This window comes from Homalodisca vitripennis, chromosome 5, assembly GCF_021130785.1.
Source record: "Homalodisca vitripennis isolate AUS2020 chromosome 5, UT_GWSS_2.1, whole genome shotgun sequence".
Lineage (NCBI taxonomy): Eukaryota > Metazoa > Arthropoda > Insecta > Hemiptera > Cicadellidae > Homalodisca > Homalodisca vitripennis.
The window spans coordinates 181,810,285-181,827,567 of record NC_060211.1 but is presented as its reverse complement, the minus strand read 5'-3'; the positions used below and the strand labels follow the sequence as shown (position 1 = coordinate 181,827,567).

General features: G+C 38.5%; 1 protein-coding gene across 1 annotated transcript; it reads right to left on the bottom strand.

The window, feature by feature from the left end:
- LOC124363278 (facilitated trehalose transporter Tret1-like) lies at positions 1 to 16,560 on the bottom strand. Its single transcript, XM_046818488.1, has 9 exons — positions 16,432 to 16,560; positions 8,428 to 8,623; positions 6,526 to 6,661; positions 5,520 to 5,804; positions 5,265 to 5,441; positions 4,950 to 5,167; positions 3,701 to 3,827; positions 3,271 to 3,461; positions 1 to 355 (listed from the first exon to the last, which is right to left on the bottom strand). Exons 1-9 carry the CDS (start codon positions 16,434 to 16,436, stop codon positions 53 to 55), a joined length of 1,638 nt encoding a protein of 545 aa, XP_046674444.1. The 5' UTR covers positions 16,437 to 16,560; the 3' UTR covers positions 1 to 52.
- Between the last annotated feature and the right edge of the window lie 723 nt (positions 16,561 to 17,283).

Below are 17,283 nucleotides of genomic sequence, written 5' to 3'. Positions count from 1 at the left end.
TTTTGAACGTAAACTGTACACATTTAAATTTAGTTTAAGACTTCTTCTTTAATCACGTCCCATTCCTGCTCCTCTTCCTCGAACGTTTGACATGGTTATTGTTGGTAGAACTGTTTCTGGACGGTCCCAGAGTCTTGGTCCTGCCGCTGAAGTAGTCCTCGATCTCTTGCAGCGTTCGACCCTGCGTCTCCGGGAGGAAGAAGTAGAAGAAGACAGTGGCCAGGAGGGAGATACTCCCATACAGGATGAACGTCCCGAACTTGCTGAAGGATTGGAGGATAGGGAACGTTTTTACGGCCAGAAATATGCAAATGTGGGCGACAAAAGTTGTCAGCCCTCCCATAATTCCTCTGACCTGAAAACATACCAAAAAAGGTAGTTGGTTGATTTTTGCAAAATTCTTCCAAAAAGACTTTTGTTATAGGTCCAAGGATTTTGTTATATAAATTATTTTTGTCAAACTTGAGTGTACGAATTTGTTTCCGAAAATGGGCGATATTTTGACCATGTAAACGATACAATCCAAATCAAATCATATTTTATTGCATCTTCACAACTGTACATTGAATCATCGCAAACGCCAGTAAAGCATTGTCTGTAAATAATCATTCATACACGCACCCAAACTTATACCTCCACACATTCACTCACGCACACTCTCACTGACCCCAGATCCTATGCCTCTCAAAATTCCCAGCGGCTCATCATGAACTCATTGACAGAGTAGAATGCTTTAGACACCAATAGGCGTCTTTACGAGTTTTGAATTGGTTTTTATTGTAGGAGTTATTTATACTTTCTGGGAGCTTATTGATCAATCTGACACCAACCTGTGGCAGATGATGCGTAAGCGTTAGTCTGTGATGTTGAGCTAGATAGTTGGCCCTGCCTCTTGTCTCATATCGGTGAATGTCCCCGCCACGGACCAAAGTAAATTTTGATCTGCAGTACATAATCACGTCAAATATGTAGAGGCAGGGCAATGTCAGAAATTTAAGCTCTGTAAAAGATTCTTCCTTTTTTACTGCATCTTGTAACCTCTGCATTTAGATGGTGCAATGGATGTTGGATTTGGATTGCTCTTATGTCAAATTCAGGTATCTTTAAAAACTATTTAAAATCACAACGTGAGATTTTTACAGCATGTACATAAGTCATAGCACCGAAGAGTGACATGTTTTTGTTGTAAAAAATAGGTACCGTAAGAAAATTCATTTTGAAAAAAATGCGTTTAATAAAAAAATATTTTCTTCAATAATAAATAAATATAGGCTAAAAATGTTATTTTTTGCACGTATGCAAGTTGTATGAAAGAGCTGTAATAAATTTAACACGAGAAAGTACTTTCTAAACCTATAAAATCTAAATCTATAAAACCACTTTAAACCCGACTGCTCATATAAAGAGTTAAGGCATGGTTCTAAAAAGACTGATATAAAATACGTTTATTTGGATTCTTTGGAACCCGAAGTTAAATTTTGAGATCAGCTGTAGGCCTATAGTGTTCTTCATGATTCTCAATGTCCACTGAACTTCTCCTCACTTTATATGAATTATAAAAAAATTGCCTTTTGGTCCTCTCTTTGTAGCACTGATTCTTCTATAAAGGACATGTTATCCTCCAACATATCTTATTGATGTTTATTTTAACAAATACAATTTTTATCCATACCGTATAACGTTCTTTGGTAACATGCCCGAATTCTTGTAAAATGGAACAAGGGCATCATCAAGTCCTGGGGTGAGATCTTTATCTATCTTTACCTATGGGGTGAGATAATACTACTCATATCGAAGTGTACACCGTATCTCATGTCGTGGTAGACCTGGATCTGAATGTCCAAAAGGTATGTCATAGGACACCCTCATCTATATGGTCTTCAAATTTCCCTGAGCTTAAATATTTCTGGAGTTGAAAGTATTTGCATCTTTCAAATTGTGTTTTACTGTGTTAGATCCGAGAATTCTTGAATTTTGGTTGGAAATTCACGGGTAAAGTTGACTGAATTGCAAGATGTCTCTAAACATCCCTGAAGTAAATCATTTAAAAAATCCACATCTCCGAATCCAATCCGACTGGAGTTTGGACCTCCAACTGGAACAGCATCGGCCATCACCCCTCGCCTGAGTATCTAAATACTCGTATTTACAAGCACCCTTGAGGAACCGGAGGAATCTCCATGTCTGCAAACCCATTCCATTTTGGCACATCAATTCCGAAACTTTGGATCATTCCAATAAGACACCATTTGAGATCTTTATATGCAACAAGTTTAGTGCAACAAAGTTTTGCACGAAGAAAACCAAATTTATGCACCTGAAAATATAGATGTCCCTGTGGTGTCGTCGGCGAGGTTCCTGGGGGTCATGGTGGACAGTACCTTGAAGTGGAAGGATCATATAGCACAAGTGGCTTCAAAATTAAGCTCTACTTGCTTTGAGATTAGGGATATTTCTCAAGTCGGTAATCCTGAAACTTTATGGGCTATCTACTCGCACGTGATGTTCTGGGGAAACTCGGTGGACTGTAATAAGATTTTCATTGTTCAAAAAAGAACTATTCGGATAATACTTTGGCTGAAATACAGGCAGTCCTACAGGTAGTCCTACAAACCCTCTTTTTGTTCAATTTAGAATTATGACTTTGGCCTCCCTATATATTAATTTATGAAACTTTCTGTATGTACATAAATTTGCAACAAAATTCAATAAATACCAGTAGGAACATAACTATCAGCTGAGACACAGATACCTTTAGTATCCAGTGAACCTTATATGAAGCTGGAGTTTACTACTCTGCTCTATAAATTATAACAAGCTCCCCCCACACCTCAAAATTGAAAATTTCCACAACAAATTTATAGTTTCCCAAAAACACCATCTCCTTCACCGGGCCTAGTATACGGTGGACGAATTTTTAAACAAATACAAAGAATACAAGAATTTAAAATTTTTTCACTCAAAGCAACAAATACTTTAAGTTGCCTTAAAATTTGTAAATAATTGACTTGTTACAAATTATGTAGTTGCTAATTTGACATGTCACGTTTACTTGAATATAGCTCATTTTTGTAAACAGAAAATAAATAAACGTTTTTTAATTTGTATTTGCATTTGAACAATCTGATTTGGTTGTAAGGGTATTTTTTTTAGACACGCTGTACAAAGTTTTGTAATTTCATGTGATTAGCATTAGATAGTACACGCACAGATGACACATAGGGCGGTCAAACAAGGCAGTCTCTTGCGATGGACAGGCCAAGAACCAACCTTGGATGGATAGAATTCTCCAATCATGACCCAAGGTACGGTGAGGTACCCCATGGTGGAGGCAGTAATGAAGACGAAGAGGTCGAGGACCGGAAACCAAGTGGCGGACTTCTCTTTGCCCTCGGCCGCCCATTGCTCTCCCATGTACATGTAGGACCCCAGGCCAATCATGGTGACCCCACAGCCCACACCTGTACCAATCACCTTGTCATAAACATGTAATATGATTGAAGTCGTTCCTTAAAATTGTTAACTAAGTGATGGACCCTAACGCGGTACTGCGATCAGCAAGTGACTCATAGATTCATGGAAAATAAGCTTCTAAGGCACAACAGAGGATTAAAGGTGAGATGGAAACAATACATGACTAAGCTTATCCTTACTTGTAAAGCTGTAGATTAGAGAAAAACTGCAAGTACCATGCACATACTGGATATGAAGCTCATTGATCTTCTGCCCAGCCGCCTCATCAGGATGCAAGAGACAACAGTGAACCCGAGTCTCACTAGGCCAAGAATGATAGTGACGGTGTATGTGTTCATGTTAGTTCCAGACTCCTGTTATACATGAAATATAATATTTGTTATTCAAAGTCTAAGCATAACGTTGTTATGGTGGGAAGGATTGATGTAAATGTTGGGTTTAGCTTCAGTTCACCTCCAGATACTAGTGCAGTGTCATAGATTTGACTTGTAGAATGTGGAGTCATGTGCGTCTGAAGAGATCAAACAAATCAGCGACGAAGAATCTTAAAACGAACTCTTTACATAGTTTCGACATCAGACATAGACTAGACTAGACATAGACTAGACTAGACATAGACTAGACTAGACATAGACTAGACTAGACATAGACTAGACTAGACATAGACTAGACTAGACATAGACTATACTAGACTAGACAGACTAGACATAGATTAGACTAGACATAGACTAGACATAGACTAGACATAGACTAGACTAGACTAGACTAGACATAGATTAGACTAGACATAGACTAGACTAGACTAGACTAGACTAGACTAGACAGACTAGACATAGATTAGACTAGACATAGACTAGACTAGACATAGACTAGACTAGACTAGACTAGACATAGACTAGACTAGACATAGACTATACCAGAGTAAACATAGACTTGACTAGGAATAGACTAGACTAGACAAAGACTAGACTAGACTAGACACAGACATCAGATATAGACTCTTTATAAACATAGACTACATAATGTAGTGTAATATAGGTGAAGATAAATTCTTATTGTTTTATCAGGTTTTCATTTGAGAGCTTAACTTATCATTCATACAGTTTATGGGTTTCTTTAAGTCCCTACAATTTATTTTACACGCTTACACAACAACAGTCAAAGGAGATATTTTTCAGTGTTCAATAGCCCTCTCACTTTTTCCCTTTAAGATTTTCAATTGGTTTTGCTCTGTGATTTGAGGTGATTTGGAGAAGATGCTAAATGGAAGTTGGTTGAAAAAATATATAAGTAATTTGAACATTCTTCAAATAAAAAACATCTTCCAATTACTATTAATATGATCAGGATAAATCAAGAAAAGTCATCTTTTGGAAAGGACACTTTTCTTCAAAACTTGTATGTTGCGCGAAGACCTATTTTTTGTGCTATTCTTAATTACCTATGGAAGGGTAATGGGGTGTGGAAAACAATACCTGTATGATTTCTACAGTGTAGAAAGTGAGTGGGTTTACTCCTGAGAACTGGTAGAGGAAGAAGTAGATGGCGAGGATGAAGAAAGGCTTTAAAATTGAGGGTTGGAGAATATCTCTCAGTGCATGAGTCTTTCTAGCGTCACCATTGTAGCTGGTATCCGTTTTACTGGCATGGTCTATCAGATATTGCACTTCCATATCCACATCAGAAGATAATCCTGGAATGAAACAGAATTATTACTATAAAAAGTTGAGGATATAAAAATTGAATTTCAAAAGTAACTCTAAAGCGTAAGAAATGCAATGTTTACTAGCCTCTGAGTCTGCCAAGAGCCGCACGGGCTGCCTCAACGTGGCCTTTATTGATCAAGAATTGAGGAGACTCTGGAAGGAAAAATGCAGAAATAAACGCGACAGTGACAATACTGCCATTGACGAAGGCCAGGAAGTTCCAAGGGAAGTAGGTGCCCACAATGTATTGAATAGAAACACCTGCGAAATTGTTTCAAAATCAATATTTGCAGTTCCAAAATTTGTTCAAGTATCAATTTTTGAATGATCAGAACTAACCGGCAGACGCTCCGATGGCTGCCACGGCAGCTAGCATCCCCCGCAGATGGGGTTGAGTGATCTCTCCGGTGTAGACACGCACAGGAGATCCCACCATACCCGCCCCTAGGCCCACGAGGAGTCGTCCAGCATATATTGTGTAAACCCCAGAAGCACTTCCGACCAGGTACCAGCCTATTATCATTGGCGTCAGGCACAATATGATAGTTCGTTTGCGTCCGAGGGTGTCCAGGAAGAAGCCGCTCAGGAAACAACCGAATGGAGTTGCTACTGATGGCAGACTAGCTGTAAAACATGAAAAACACTGGTTATTGAAATTTTACAAACTAAAAATAATGTAATTCATTTATTTAAGTCTATAGTATAGATGTGTGCTCAAAGGGAATAGTAAAGTAGTGTTTGAATTGCGGGTTTAGTTTAAGATCTGGAATCTTACCAACTCAAAAGTTGTCACCAAATAGAATTTCTTATTTATTCATATAGCTAGTGAGAAGTCTGAATTATGGGTAAACCGCGTACAAAGACACTGGGCGATTTTAGTTCACGCAGGGTGGTGGGGTAAATACCCCTCCGCCGCCCTCACCCAGTATCCCCACCACTGCTCGGCAGTCGCCCGCTTGCTCTATCCCCTGACCTTTCCTCTGCCACTTAGCGGCTAACCTCACACCAAAACCTCCCTGGATACGTCTATGGCTACATTAGCCTATTCAACTAATATGTTACTCTTGTTGCATGTGTTGCTTGTTGTTGTGTACGCTTGTTTAGACCTACACATAAAATTACAATATAGTTATAGAATAGGTAAGTGGCAGTGTAAAGAAAATGGCGCGAGCGACACGATCCACACAGCTGATACAACAGAGACAAGGAGATGCTTGTCCCACTTCCCACCACGGGAGGGGACCCGTCCTGCGCGTGGCTGCTCAGATGGGTTCTGCGCAGGTTTCTTTGAGAGCGGTTTATCTATAGTAATATAAATTCCAGAAAACGATTTTTTTTCTCTCACCGATCCATGCCGCTTGGTCCGGGGTAATTTGTATGAAGCTATCAGCCTCCTTCAGTTGAGGAATCGTGACAGCAGAGAATCCAAATGTCATTCCGGAGTTGATAGTGCCGAGGTTGGCACCAAGTGAGGCCAACACCTGCGAGCAACAAGTTTACATTTCTGTTAACCCAGAATAAAATAAACCTTTCCAATTTCTACTGAAATACATACGTCACCATGGTGCATACAATACAGTTACTCACATACTTTTCATTTTACAGACCAATGATTTGCCACAGTATCTTAATGGTGATTTTGATCTGCCATATTCTTTGATGTAAAACGCTGCTGCTGGCCAAAAAGTTACAAGAAGCTTGACTCATTTGTTGTGCTTAACCTGGTGCATCACTTCTGCCATGATATTTGTGAATACTAGTAAATCTAAACAACCAGTACGTGATGAAAGAGGAAATTAGGTCCCAAACGTAATAAAAGCGTAACCGAACGTTCCAAGAAGGTGAAAAAATACAAAAGGATGGCTGGTGAATATTTTGCTGACGAAAACACTCAAGAGTTCGATGCAAAACCGTTATTTAACCGGTTTTACACGAGCCACAAAACAACGACGAAACGCTAAAAAACGCAGCTGGCTATGGCCTAAAACCGCTAACGCAAGATTCAGCGTTTTACTTCGATACAAGTTTTCCTTCACCATCTAATCATCAGTCGTGTGTTTATGAAAAAGCATAGATAAAAACAATGTTTATTTATTATAGTGCTTCCCTGTCCCTTGCTTGCTACTTTTGTACTGAGTTATATTTATTTCTTCAAGTATGGTGCTTATAAATCTGTTAATTACACTTGTCTAAAATACAAGTAGTTTCTGTTATTTTAGCTTTAATGTGGTTTAGTTTCTGATTGTTTGTCGTATGATAATTTTTAATTCGTATACATGGCGTTCCTGGACAAGCAACTTCTCTAGATGATTTTGTAAATCAAAACCTATACTTTAAATAACTTCACAATTTTGAGAAGAAACAGTTGAAATGTTTCAAAACACTTACATTCACACCAACAAAATAATCTTCAGTTTTGAAATTACAGCAGTTCTGATGCCAGTGTAATACTAGTGACTAGTAAAATGCCTTTTCGAGTCCTCCAACAGTTTTGGAGTTAGTTAACTGTATTGTAAACAATAATAAGGAGCAGCTATACAGAAAATAAACAGCGGTTTTGTCCACGATCCTACATATAATATTGTTATGGGAGCCCTACTGATTGTTTTGTCCGGGGCCTACCAAAGTTGTCTACACAGCCCTGCATGTAGACCAAGATATATTACAAGGATCGGACATCCACAGACACCTTCAGATACCAGCTGCCTCTACACCACAGACCGGAAGATGCACAACGAACTTCCAAAGAAAATCCAAAGCAAAAGCGGGAAACGTTTGGAGAGAATGGCTATAGATAATGTAGCTATGGTGGGATGGGTTGTTTAAACGCGAATGTTGAGTTCAACTCCATTTCATCTTCTGCTTCGTGCAGCGTCTGAAATCCGACGTTGTCACAGATGTGTTTACTGGAATCTGGAGGCAAATTCCGTCTGAAGAGATTTAAGTATCGGTGAAATTCAAAACGAACACTCCATCGTTTTTTGACATCAGAGATATAATCTAGATGAATAGGTATTCTTATTGTCTCACCAGGAGCACAATTGAGTGCTCTACAATAGTAATCTATTGTACTCACTGGATGAATTGTACCAATGGAGTTATTCTTGAAGACTGCAAACCTTACAAAGTTTTCATTGTATTATCCTTTTTGATTGTATTGACACTATTAAGATTCTTTAAGTTTCTGCAAATAAAGAATGTTTGGACTTTGACAATACAATATCATGTGCAAAACTGGGTATCTCACCTGTTTCAGAGGGCTGCCAAGCTTGCTTTTGGCTGGAGTTGGTAGAACGGCCAAGGAGCCGTGCCAAGACTCTCCACCCACTCTTTCACGAGATTTTGAAATCTCTATGGACTGCTCGAGGAGTTGTGATTTGCCTGTCTCCTCGACCAATGATTTCAGCTCTGCCAAGTCAACAGCATCAGTCCCCTTGTTTGTTCTGCAAATCAGACTGATATCTTGAATCTGTGACTGGACTTTGACGTAACATTTCAGAGCGACTCCTTGCGCATCCCGTGTACCTGAACAGATCTAAGTGAACATTACTGGGTTTCGTATTAAAATTGGGTTTTTAATGTTTTAATATGATTTACAGTTCCCATATGAGCTGTTTACTTGAAGTAAACTTATTCACGTTGGAGGAGAAAGGTTTTCACCCTCTTAACGACTATTAGGGTCAAATTCATCCTAAGGTATAGATTCTAAACAGCTTAGTTAAAGAGGAATCCGAAGTATAGAGTATATGAATTTAGAGTTTCCCTTCAGCTCACATTTCTCTTTGTGCAGCGTCTGGAATCTGACGCTGTCATAGACTTACTCCTGGCATCTGGACTCAAGTTGGACTGAAGATTTCCAAAACAAGTCGGTGACGAAAAAGCTCAAAACGAATCCTTTACATAGTTTGACTTCAAAATATTGTGTAATCTAGATGACAGTTATCCTCTTTGTCTCATCAGGTGCACAATTGAGCGCACTACGGTGTTTTTGAGACGATCCCAAAGGACGGTGGGGCAACCGAGATTTCTACATGTACGTAGCTATGGTGGGAAAGATTGATTTGATGTTTCTTAGATTATACTACATTCTGCAGTCTAGGAGTATCTGATGTCGAAACTATGCAGAGTTTGTTTTTAGTTTCTTAGTCACCGATTTTTTCGAACTCTCGAAGGAAATGTAAGACAGCGAAAAATTCCAGACGCTGCACGAAGAAGAAGTTGAACTGGAGCTAAACTCAAAATCCACATTTATTTATTAATACATACGGCAATCGCCATTTTACAAAAATGTTTACAACATAGTGTTTGAAATATTGATAATACACTTTTCATGCATAGCCACTTACATGCGATATTAGTACTGCTGGACTATCCATGGCTACAGAACAATTGAATATGGTATACATTTAAAGTTAATAAAGTAGAACATCAAAGACAAGATATAAAAAGAGATAAGAATGGTCAACAAGATGATTACGTAATAATGTACATGCTAAGTATATGCAACTTGTGCATCAAAGACAAATATTGAAAACAAGGTAACAAGATAATAACTACATGCTTCATGCATTCACTCTAGTGCATGGGTCAAGCAATATACAACAAGACAAAAATCAACAAAACAACCACATGCTAATAATTATACTATAAGTGCTATAATTACATGCTATAGGTGTGTGCTGACGGTATAAACTATGAAGATTTAACAATGAAATTACAAAACAATATAGAACAAAAATAAACAATATAACAAAATACTAGCAGGGATGAGCAACCAAAGGTAGACTCTTGCTTTCAATGTTCACCATGCTCAGACACCCAAGAGAAGACCCCCCTCCGAAACACCAGCATGGATACGCCAAAGAATTCCAACTGGTGGGCAGCATTTCCCAAACGCAGCAGACGTGGAATTACACTCTGGTAGGCGTAGACAGTCCGGTGTGAGTGCCTGGAGAAAGGCTGCAGAAGGCGGGTTGCGGCAGGTACATGGAGGTCTATGTGACGCAGGAGCTCAGGGCAATCAACCAAACCATTGACAATCTTGAATAGAAATATAAGGTCAAGAGCTACTCTTCTAGATGAAAGCGAAAGGATCTGGTGCTGGCTTGCAATAACCTGTATATCAACATCAGGATAACGGATGCCACTTCTAACTCCTACCAATCGCAGAAAACGTCTCTGAACTTTATTTAGATTGTCGCAATGTCCAATCTGGTGGGGAGCCCAGACAGTAGAACCATATTCAACAATAGGACGAACAAGAGTCACGTAGAGCGTCTTCAATGTTGCAGGAGATAGGGCGTTTCTTGATGTTCGGGAAATGAACCCCAGAATACGATTGGCTTTAGCACAAGTCTTGGTGATATGTATACCTGGATCCAAGGATGGTGTCATGTACAACTCCAAGTCCTTTATAACTGTCACTCTATCCAGTAACAAGCCATACAAAGAGAAGTCAAAGTGCAGCGAAGCTTTTGATCTTCCAAATGACATTACTTGACATTTATGAGCATTCAGTTGCATAGCATTCCTATCACACCACTGTTCCATCCTAAGCAGATCCTCCTGGAGCTCATGTTGTTGATGGATTGAAGTCACCTCCTTGTAGATTTTAACATCATCGGCAAATAGAAGAAAGTTACCGCTAGTGACTCCCCGATATCGTTTATGAACAGGCCAAATAGAAAAGGACCGAGGAGGGACCCTTGAGGCACACCCGATGTTACGCTCACAACATTCTTGGAGAGTGATGACGCAAATTTGACTTGAAGGGTTCTGCCACTGAGATAGCTTTGCATCCACAAAAGAAGAGGCCCAATAATTCCGTATGCCCTCAATTTAGCTATCAGATGGCTATGGCTGACCCTGTCGAATGCCTTAGCGAAATCCAAATACAAGCAGTCAACTTGGTGGAAACGAGAGAAGGAGGAAACAACATAGTCACTGAAGACACAAAGATTGGTGGTCGTTGATCAAGCCTTCCCACTATAAAGTAAAGTAAAAATGTCTTATTTTACCAGGTGAAGTTAGGGCTAAGAAGCCCTCCCTAACAGTTAACCTGAGGACCAACGGCTTACAGGTGACTTCCGAACCACCACCAATGGCCGGGCAGGCCGACTGCTTGCAAGGACAGGATCACTCAGCGGCCACCCATCCAAGCAGCAGCCACGCTCGACGTTGCTTGACTTGGTTACCTCGCGATAACCGCTGTACCCGCTATACTACGCCATTAGCTAAGTACGTTATCTATAGAGAATGTGTTTTATCGATCAAATAAATTATTCCATATCTGAGTGGATCTAATGTTTTAAAACCAAGGTTTGTTTACCCGTTTTGTACTGCTTTAACTTGGAAATGGCAGCAGATGTGGGAATATGCATCCCAGGATCGATGGACTTGCAAGGACATATCGTTCCTGCAGGTTCAACCTTGGCGCCAAATTCAAATATATAAATACCATATTGATACCGTAGCTATGGTACCCAGCAGGGATCACTTCTGGCTGGTTTATACCTTTCAGTTGAACCTACCACTGGGCACAGAAAAAAACCGATGTGTCACATAATCTGGGTAAACCTTATGGATTTCTAAGAGCGGCACATCAATAACCTCAAATGTCAAGATTCTAGGGTGAAAGGGTAATTGGATAGGTCTAGTATACTGCTGGAGATGACTGTTGGAGTTGGTGGTGTTTGTTCCCTAAGTATCAGAGTTTCTTGCTAGCCTCAGCAAGGGTTTGCCCACTCCCTGCCTGCTTTAACTGGAGAGCGCTGGGAGCTGATCTCACCTTCTTCCGGGAGACATGACTTTGAGATTAGTGTCCTAATATTTCCTCGAGGATCTCAATAGGAGGCGACCCCTATCCCTTAACATTACCCATCCTGAATATCCTGTCACTCCGGAAGCAGTGCTAAGGTCCTTTTAGAACTAAGTGCAATTTATAAGCTTCTTGTTCTTAGAGAACAAAAACACCTTGTTATGGGGAATGCTTGATTCAATGCAAATACTCCTTTTGATATTCCGTAGATCGCAGGATCTGAAATCTGACGCTGTCACAGAATTGACTCCTGGAATCCAGAGTCATGTTCTTCTAAAGAGATTAAACAAACTGACGATGAATAAGCTCAAGACGAATTCTTTGTATAGTTTTGACATCAGTGACACTTACACTAGACAATCAAGTGCAATCTTGATAAATAGGTGTTCTCATTGTCTCATGTGTACAATTGAGTGCATACGATGTTATAGACACGATATGTAAGCACGGTGGAGCAACCAAGTATTCTACACATAGCGTAGCTACGGTAGGAAGGGTTGATTCAATGTGAATAGTGAGTTCAGCCATTTCACCTTCCTCTTACTGCAGCGTCTAAAACATTGAAAAACTAAAAGGTTATTTGATGCGTATTAATTGTACCTTTAACATGAGACAAGGGGGCCACAACGCTAGAGTGAGTGATCATCTTGTGTATTTTTCGCATCGCCTTTTGCCCCAAAACTTTCCATTCAGATTTTGTCATTCTTTGCTCTCTAAAGAAACAGCTGTTAACCAACAACTGTGCTTAACCTCCAACGACCCATTGAAAATTTATTAACAATCTTATTCAAATAGTTTTGGATAAGTTCTGTATAGAACATCCGTAAATAATTAACTAAAATTATCTAGTTAAATATCTCTCATAAATGTCACAAATAGCATTACTGATATTTATGACATGCGTTTTGAGTGCAACCTCGTGCATTTTGATGATGGCGGTTTGCAAAATGCTACAAAATAAACTGACACGATTGTTAACTCACCTGACCATGTTGTGAAAGTAAAAATAAATAAAAGTTCAGTCCACACTAACACTGAAACACGAATACAGCTTGTGTTCTATTTGAAAGTCTTCTTGAAAGCTTCTAGAATCTGCTAGTAAGGTAGTAATACTAACAATAACGTTAGTAGGTAATAATAAACAGTTTCGTCCAGAACAATACACAAAGCCTAAAGGTAATGGTCTCTTATCTATAATCACACTTGTCATTGTGTTATCACATATGTTGTGAACTTCAGGCACTCGTACTGTATCAGTTGCTATGTGGTAACTATTATTACAATGATATTTTTAACTTTTGCTCGCCACAAAAAATACAACAAATACATTTTTAAAACAGTTTATTAAACATTTTTACTACAAAAAGTAAGTATTCGCTTTCCAAGTTGGTACTGACGAAATAGTTGTATATTTTTTCTAAATTATTATAGTACTAATTTATGAACTGAACTTATTTTTATAGTGGAATAGAATTTTGTTATGTTACACATGTTGTATTTAAAATAAACTAAACGATCTACAGATCACCAGTAATCCTGTAGGCAAATCATATTTACGTAGTATTGATTTGTGATTAATCGACCGTCACCTTGTGTTCGATTACTAACAGAATTTCTTAGTAAGGTGACCAATTATATATGTAATAAGTTGGTTTATGGCAACCCCTCAGGAAGAACGAAACAGACGGACGTAAGAGTAAATCTGAATTGTTACTATCAGAGTTATAACAACGAATCTGAAGAGTTGTCATTAAACCTTTGAGATAGCAGGAAAAATCTGAGTTGTCACTATCAGAGTATTGCCAAATAACCTAAAGAGTTCACACAACATATTTGAGTTACAAGGACAAGTCAAAGTTGTCACTATCAGAGTTATAACAACGAATCTGAAGAGTTCATACTAAATCTTTGAGTTAGCAGGACAAGTATGAATCGTCACTATCAGAGCTCGTCACATGGTTCACGGATTGGCGTTCACGAATCTGAATTTTCACACTTAAACTTTGAGTTAGCAGGACAAGTATGATTCTTCACTATCAGAGTTGTGATAACGAATCTGAAGAGTTCACACTAAAACTTTGAGTTAGCAGGACAAGTATGATTCGTCACTATCAGAGTTGTGATAACGAATCTGAAGAGTTCACACTAAAACTTTCTGTTAGCAGGACAAGTATGATTCGTCACTATCAGAGCTGTGACAACGAATCTGAAGAGTTCACACTAAAACTTTGAGTTAGCAGGACAAGTATGATTCGTCACTATCAGAGTTGTGATAACGAATCTGAAGAGTTCACACTAAAACTTTCTGTTAGCAGGACAAGTATGATTCTTCACTATCAGAGCTGTGACAACGAATCTGAAGAGTTTACACTTAAACTTTGAGTTAGCAGGACAAGTATGATTCTTCACTATCAGAGTTGTGATAACGAATCTGAAGAGTTCACACTAAAACTTTGAGTTAGCAGGACAAGTATGATTCGTCACTATCAGAGTTGTGATAACGAATCTGAAGAGTTCACACTAAAACTTTCTGTTAGCAGGACAAGTATGATTCGTCACTATCAGAGCTGTGACAACGAACCTGAAGAGTTCACACTAAAACTTTGAGTTAGCAGGACAAGTATGATTCGTCACTATCAGAGTTATGACAACGAACCTGAAGAGTTCACACTAAAACTTTGAGTTAGCAGGACAAGTATGATTCGTCACTATCAGAGTTGTGATAACGAATCTGAAGAGTTCACACTAAAACTTTCTGTTAGCAGGACAAGTATGATTCGTCACTATCAGAGTTATGACAACGAACCTGAAGAGTTCACACTAAAACTTTGAGTTAGCAGGACAAGTATGATTCGTCACTATCAGAGCTGTGACAACGATTCTGAAGAGTTCACACTAAAACTTTGAGTTAGCAGGACAAGTATGATTCGTCACTATCAGAGTTATGACAACGAACCTGAAGAGTTCACACTAAAACTTTGAGTTAGCAGGACAAGTATGATTCGTCACTATCAGAGTTGTGATAACGAATCTGAAGAGTTCACACTAAAACTTTCTGTTAGCAGGACAAGTATGATTCGTCACTATCAAAGTTATGACAACGAACCTGAAGAGTTCACACTAAAACTTTGAGTTAGCAGGACAAGTATGATTCGTCACTATCAGAGGTGTGATAACGAATCTGAAGAGTTCACACTAAAACTTTGAGTTAGCAGGACAAGTATGATTCGTCACTATCAGAGTTATGACAACGAACCTGAAGATTTCACACTAAAACTTTGAGTTAGCAGGATAAGTATGATTCGTCACTATCAGAGTTGTGACAACGAATCTGAAGAGTTCACACTAAAACTTTGAGTTAGCAGGGCAAATCTGAGTTGTTATTATCAGAATTATTTTAACTAATCTAAAGAGTCGTCACGAAAAGACTGTGTGATAGTAAAACGTAAATCAGTTAATTCAATAAAATTTTTGAATTGTTTCGCCCTTATTGCGGATCGTGACTTTTAGTCAACAGATATCAAACCAAACGGTCTTCTTACACAGGTGGTTTGAATGAGACGGAATTTTAACGTGATTGGCAATATTTAACTTTCAGAAATTTCACTTTTGAAGTCTTTTTAAGGATAGTAAGAGAAATCAAAGGAATGTAAAAAAGCAAATAACTACAACAAAGATAATAGCGTGAAATTATCAAAAAGTTGGCAGCCTGTTACAAAGAATCCATTCTGATCAGTATTTGTTGACAGTTTCTGTGTAAAATCTGTTCACTGAAGGTAGATCTCCATAACAAGGCATATAAACTTTAAGGATTTAACTACATACGTCACCTTTAGAGGAGTTAAGGAACGTCTTCGGATCTTACTCCACAGCCTAAGAAGACATACCGAATCCACCGTAGATTGTAAAGGCTAATGCAATCATGATGAATCCCTCAAGAGGGTTCACTTCTGGCTGGTTTACACCTTCTAGTTGAACCAACTCTTGGTGCAGCCAAAACCGATTTGTCATTTGAATATGGACGGCCTCATGGATGTCCAGGAGCACTAACCGAAATGGTAGTTACTGGAGAAACTGGTACAGAGCTCACTTTACCTTCTTCCGAGGAGAAATGACAGATTAATACCCAAAATCCTTTCTCATGGATCGCTATCCCAAAACTTACCCATCCAGAATACCCTGTCACTCCGGAAGCAGCGCAAACGTCTTTAAAAGCCAAGTGTAATGTCTTAGCTTTTTGTCCTAAGAGAACAAAAACCACCATGGATTTCACTTATAATTTTTCTAAATAAAACGTTTTCAAAAACATTTTTAAGTTGGCACAATTAAATTTCACCCAACATCTTTTCTCATACCTTTGGCTCTTTAAAATTTTCAAAGCTAATCAAGCTAGACAAAGTGAGGTACTAAAGATTAGTAGTAATAGTTAGTTACCCCATCTTGACTGGATGTCCTTCCCACACTATACAAAGATCACAAATCTGAACGTTAGGCAACCTCACGTGATTGTGTATCCTAGATGTGTTGCCGCCGCACCATCTCTAGTGATACCAGTGAGACCACTAAGCGGAGAGCTGTGTTCTTGTCTCTATCGCATATTAGCACACCGCTTATCTCAGATCTGCCCACTTGTGAGGATCACTGTTGTCGGCCATGAGTGATCGATATAGGAGCGTAGCAATTTTCTGACAGGTTGTTGACCTTTTAAGCCACTTTATTGATACTGCACCTATTATATTAACATAGTCTCTTGATCTTTTTACGGCGATTTGATATGTACACAATTGTTATCTTTTATATACATATTTGATATCAATAAAAAACAATATAGACATGTGCTTTTGAATTTTAAATGCACCCGAATATAGATAGGGACCTGATCTACGATAAATAGTTCCAGTGCTAATATTGTTTAACACCAACACATAACTTCGTCAAACGTTTTAAATAGTAGTTGTAACTTCACTTTAGTCTGTCAATAAGTATAAAAAGCGAGGATTATCCATCTGAGGTCATCATAGTTTACGAGCACAGCATAAAAACACAATAAATACATAAAATAATGAAACATACAACATTTTTTACGAATTGTACCAAATTTCTTTAAATCAGTTGAGAAATAAAATAACTACATCAATGTTAGTTGATCAGTGTTTATCTAATATTACTGGAATTCTCAGAACCAGTCAAACACTGACCAACTAAAATTGGTGTAGTTTTTTATTTCTAAACCGATTTAAAAAAATGTTATATCGTTAGTTTTTTAATTAAATTTACAACAAATAG

What these genes read in the sequence shown, in the direction of transcription:
- LOC124363278 (XM_046818488.1), bottom strand. An exon ending in GGACCAAGCGGCATGGATCG is followed by an intron (nt 5,805 to 6,525) that starts GTGAGAGAAAAA and finishes CATGTTTTACAG; the next exon opens with CTAGTCTGCCATCAGTAGCA. An exon ending in GAGAATTCTATCCATCCAAG is followed by an intron (nt 356 to 3,270) that starts GTTGGTTCTTGG and finishes GTATGTTTTCAG; the next exon opens with GTCAGAGGAATTATGGGAGG.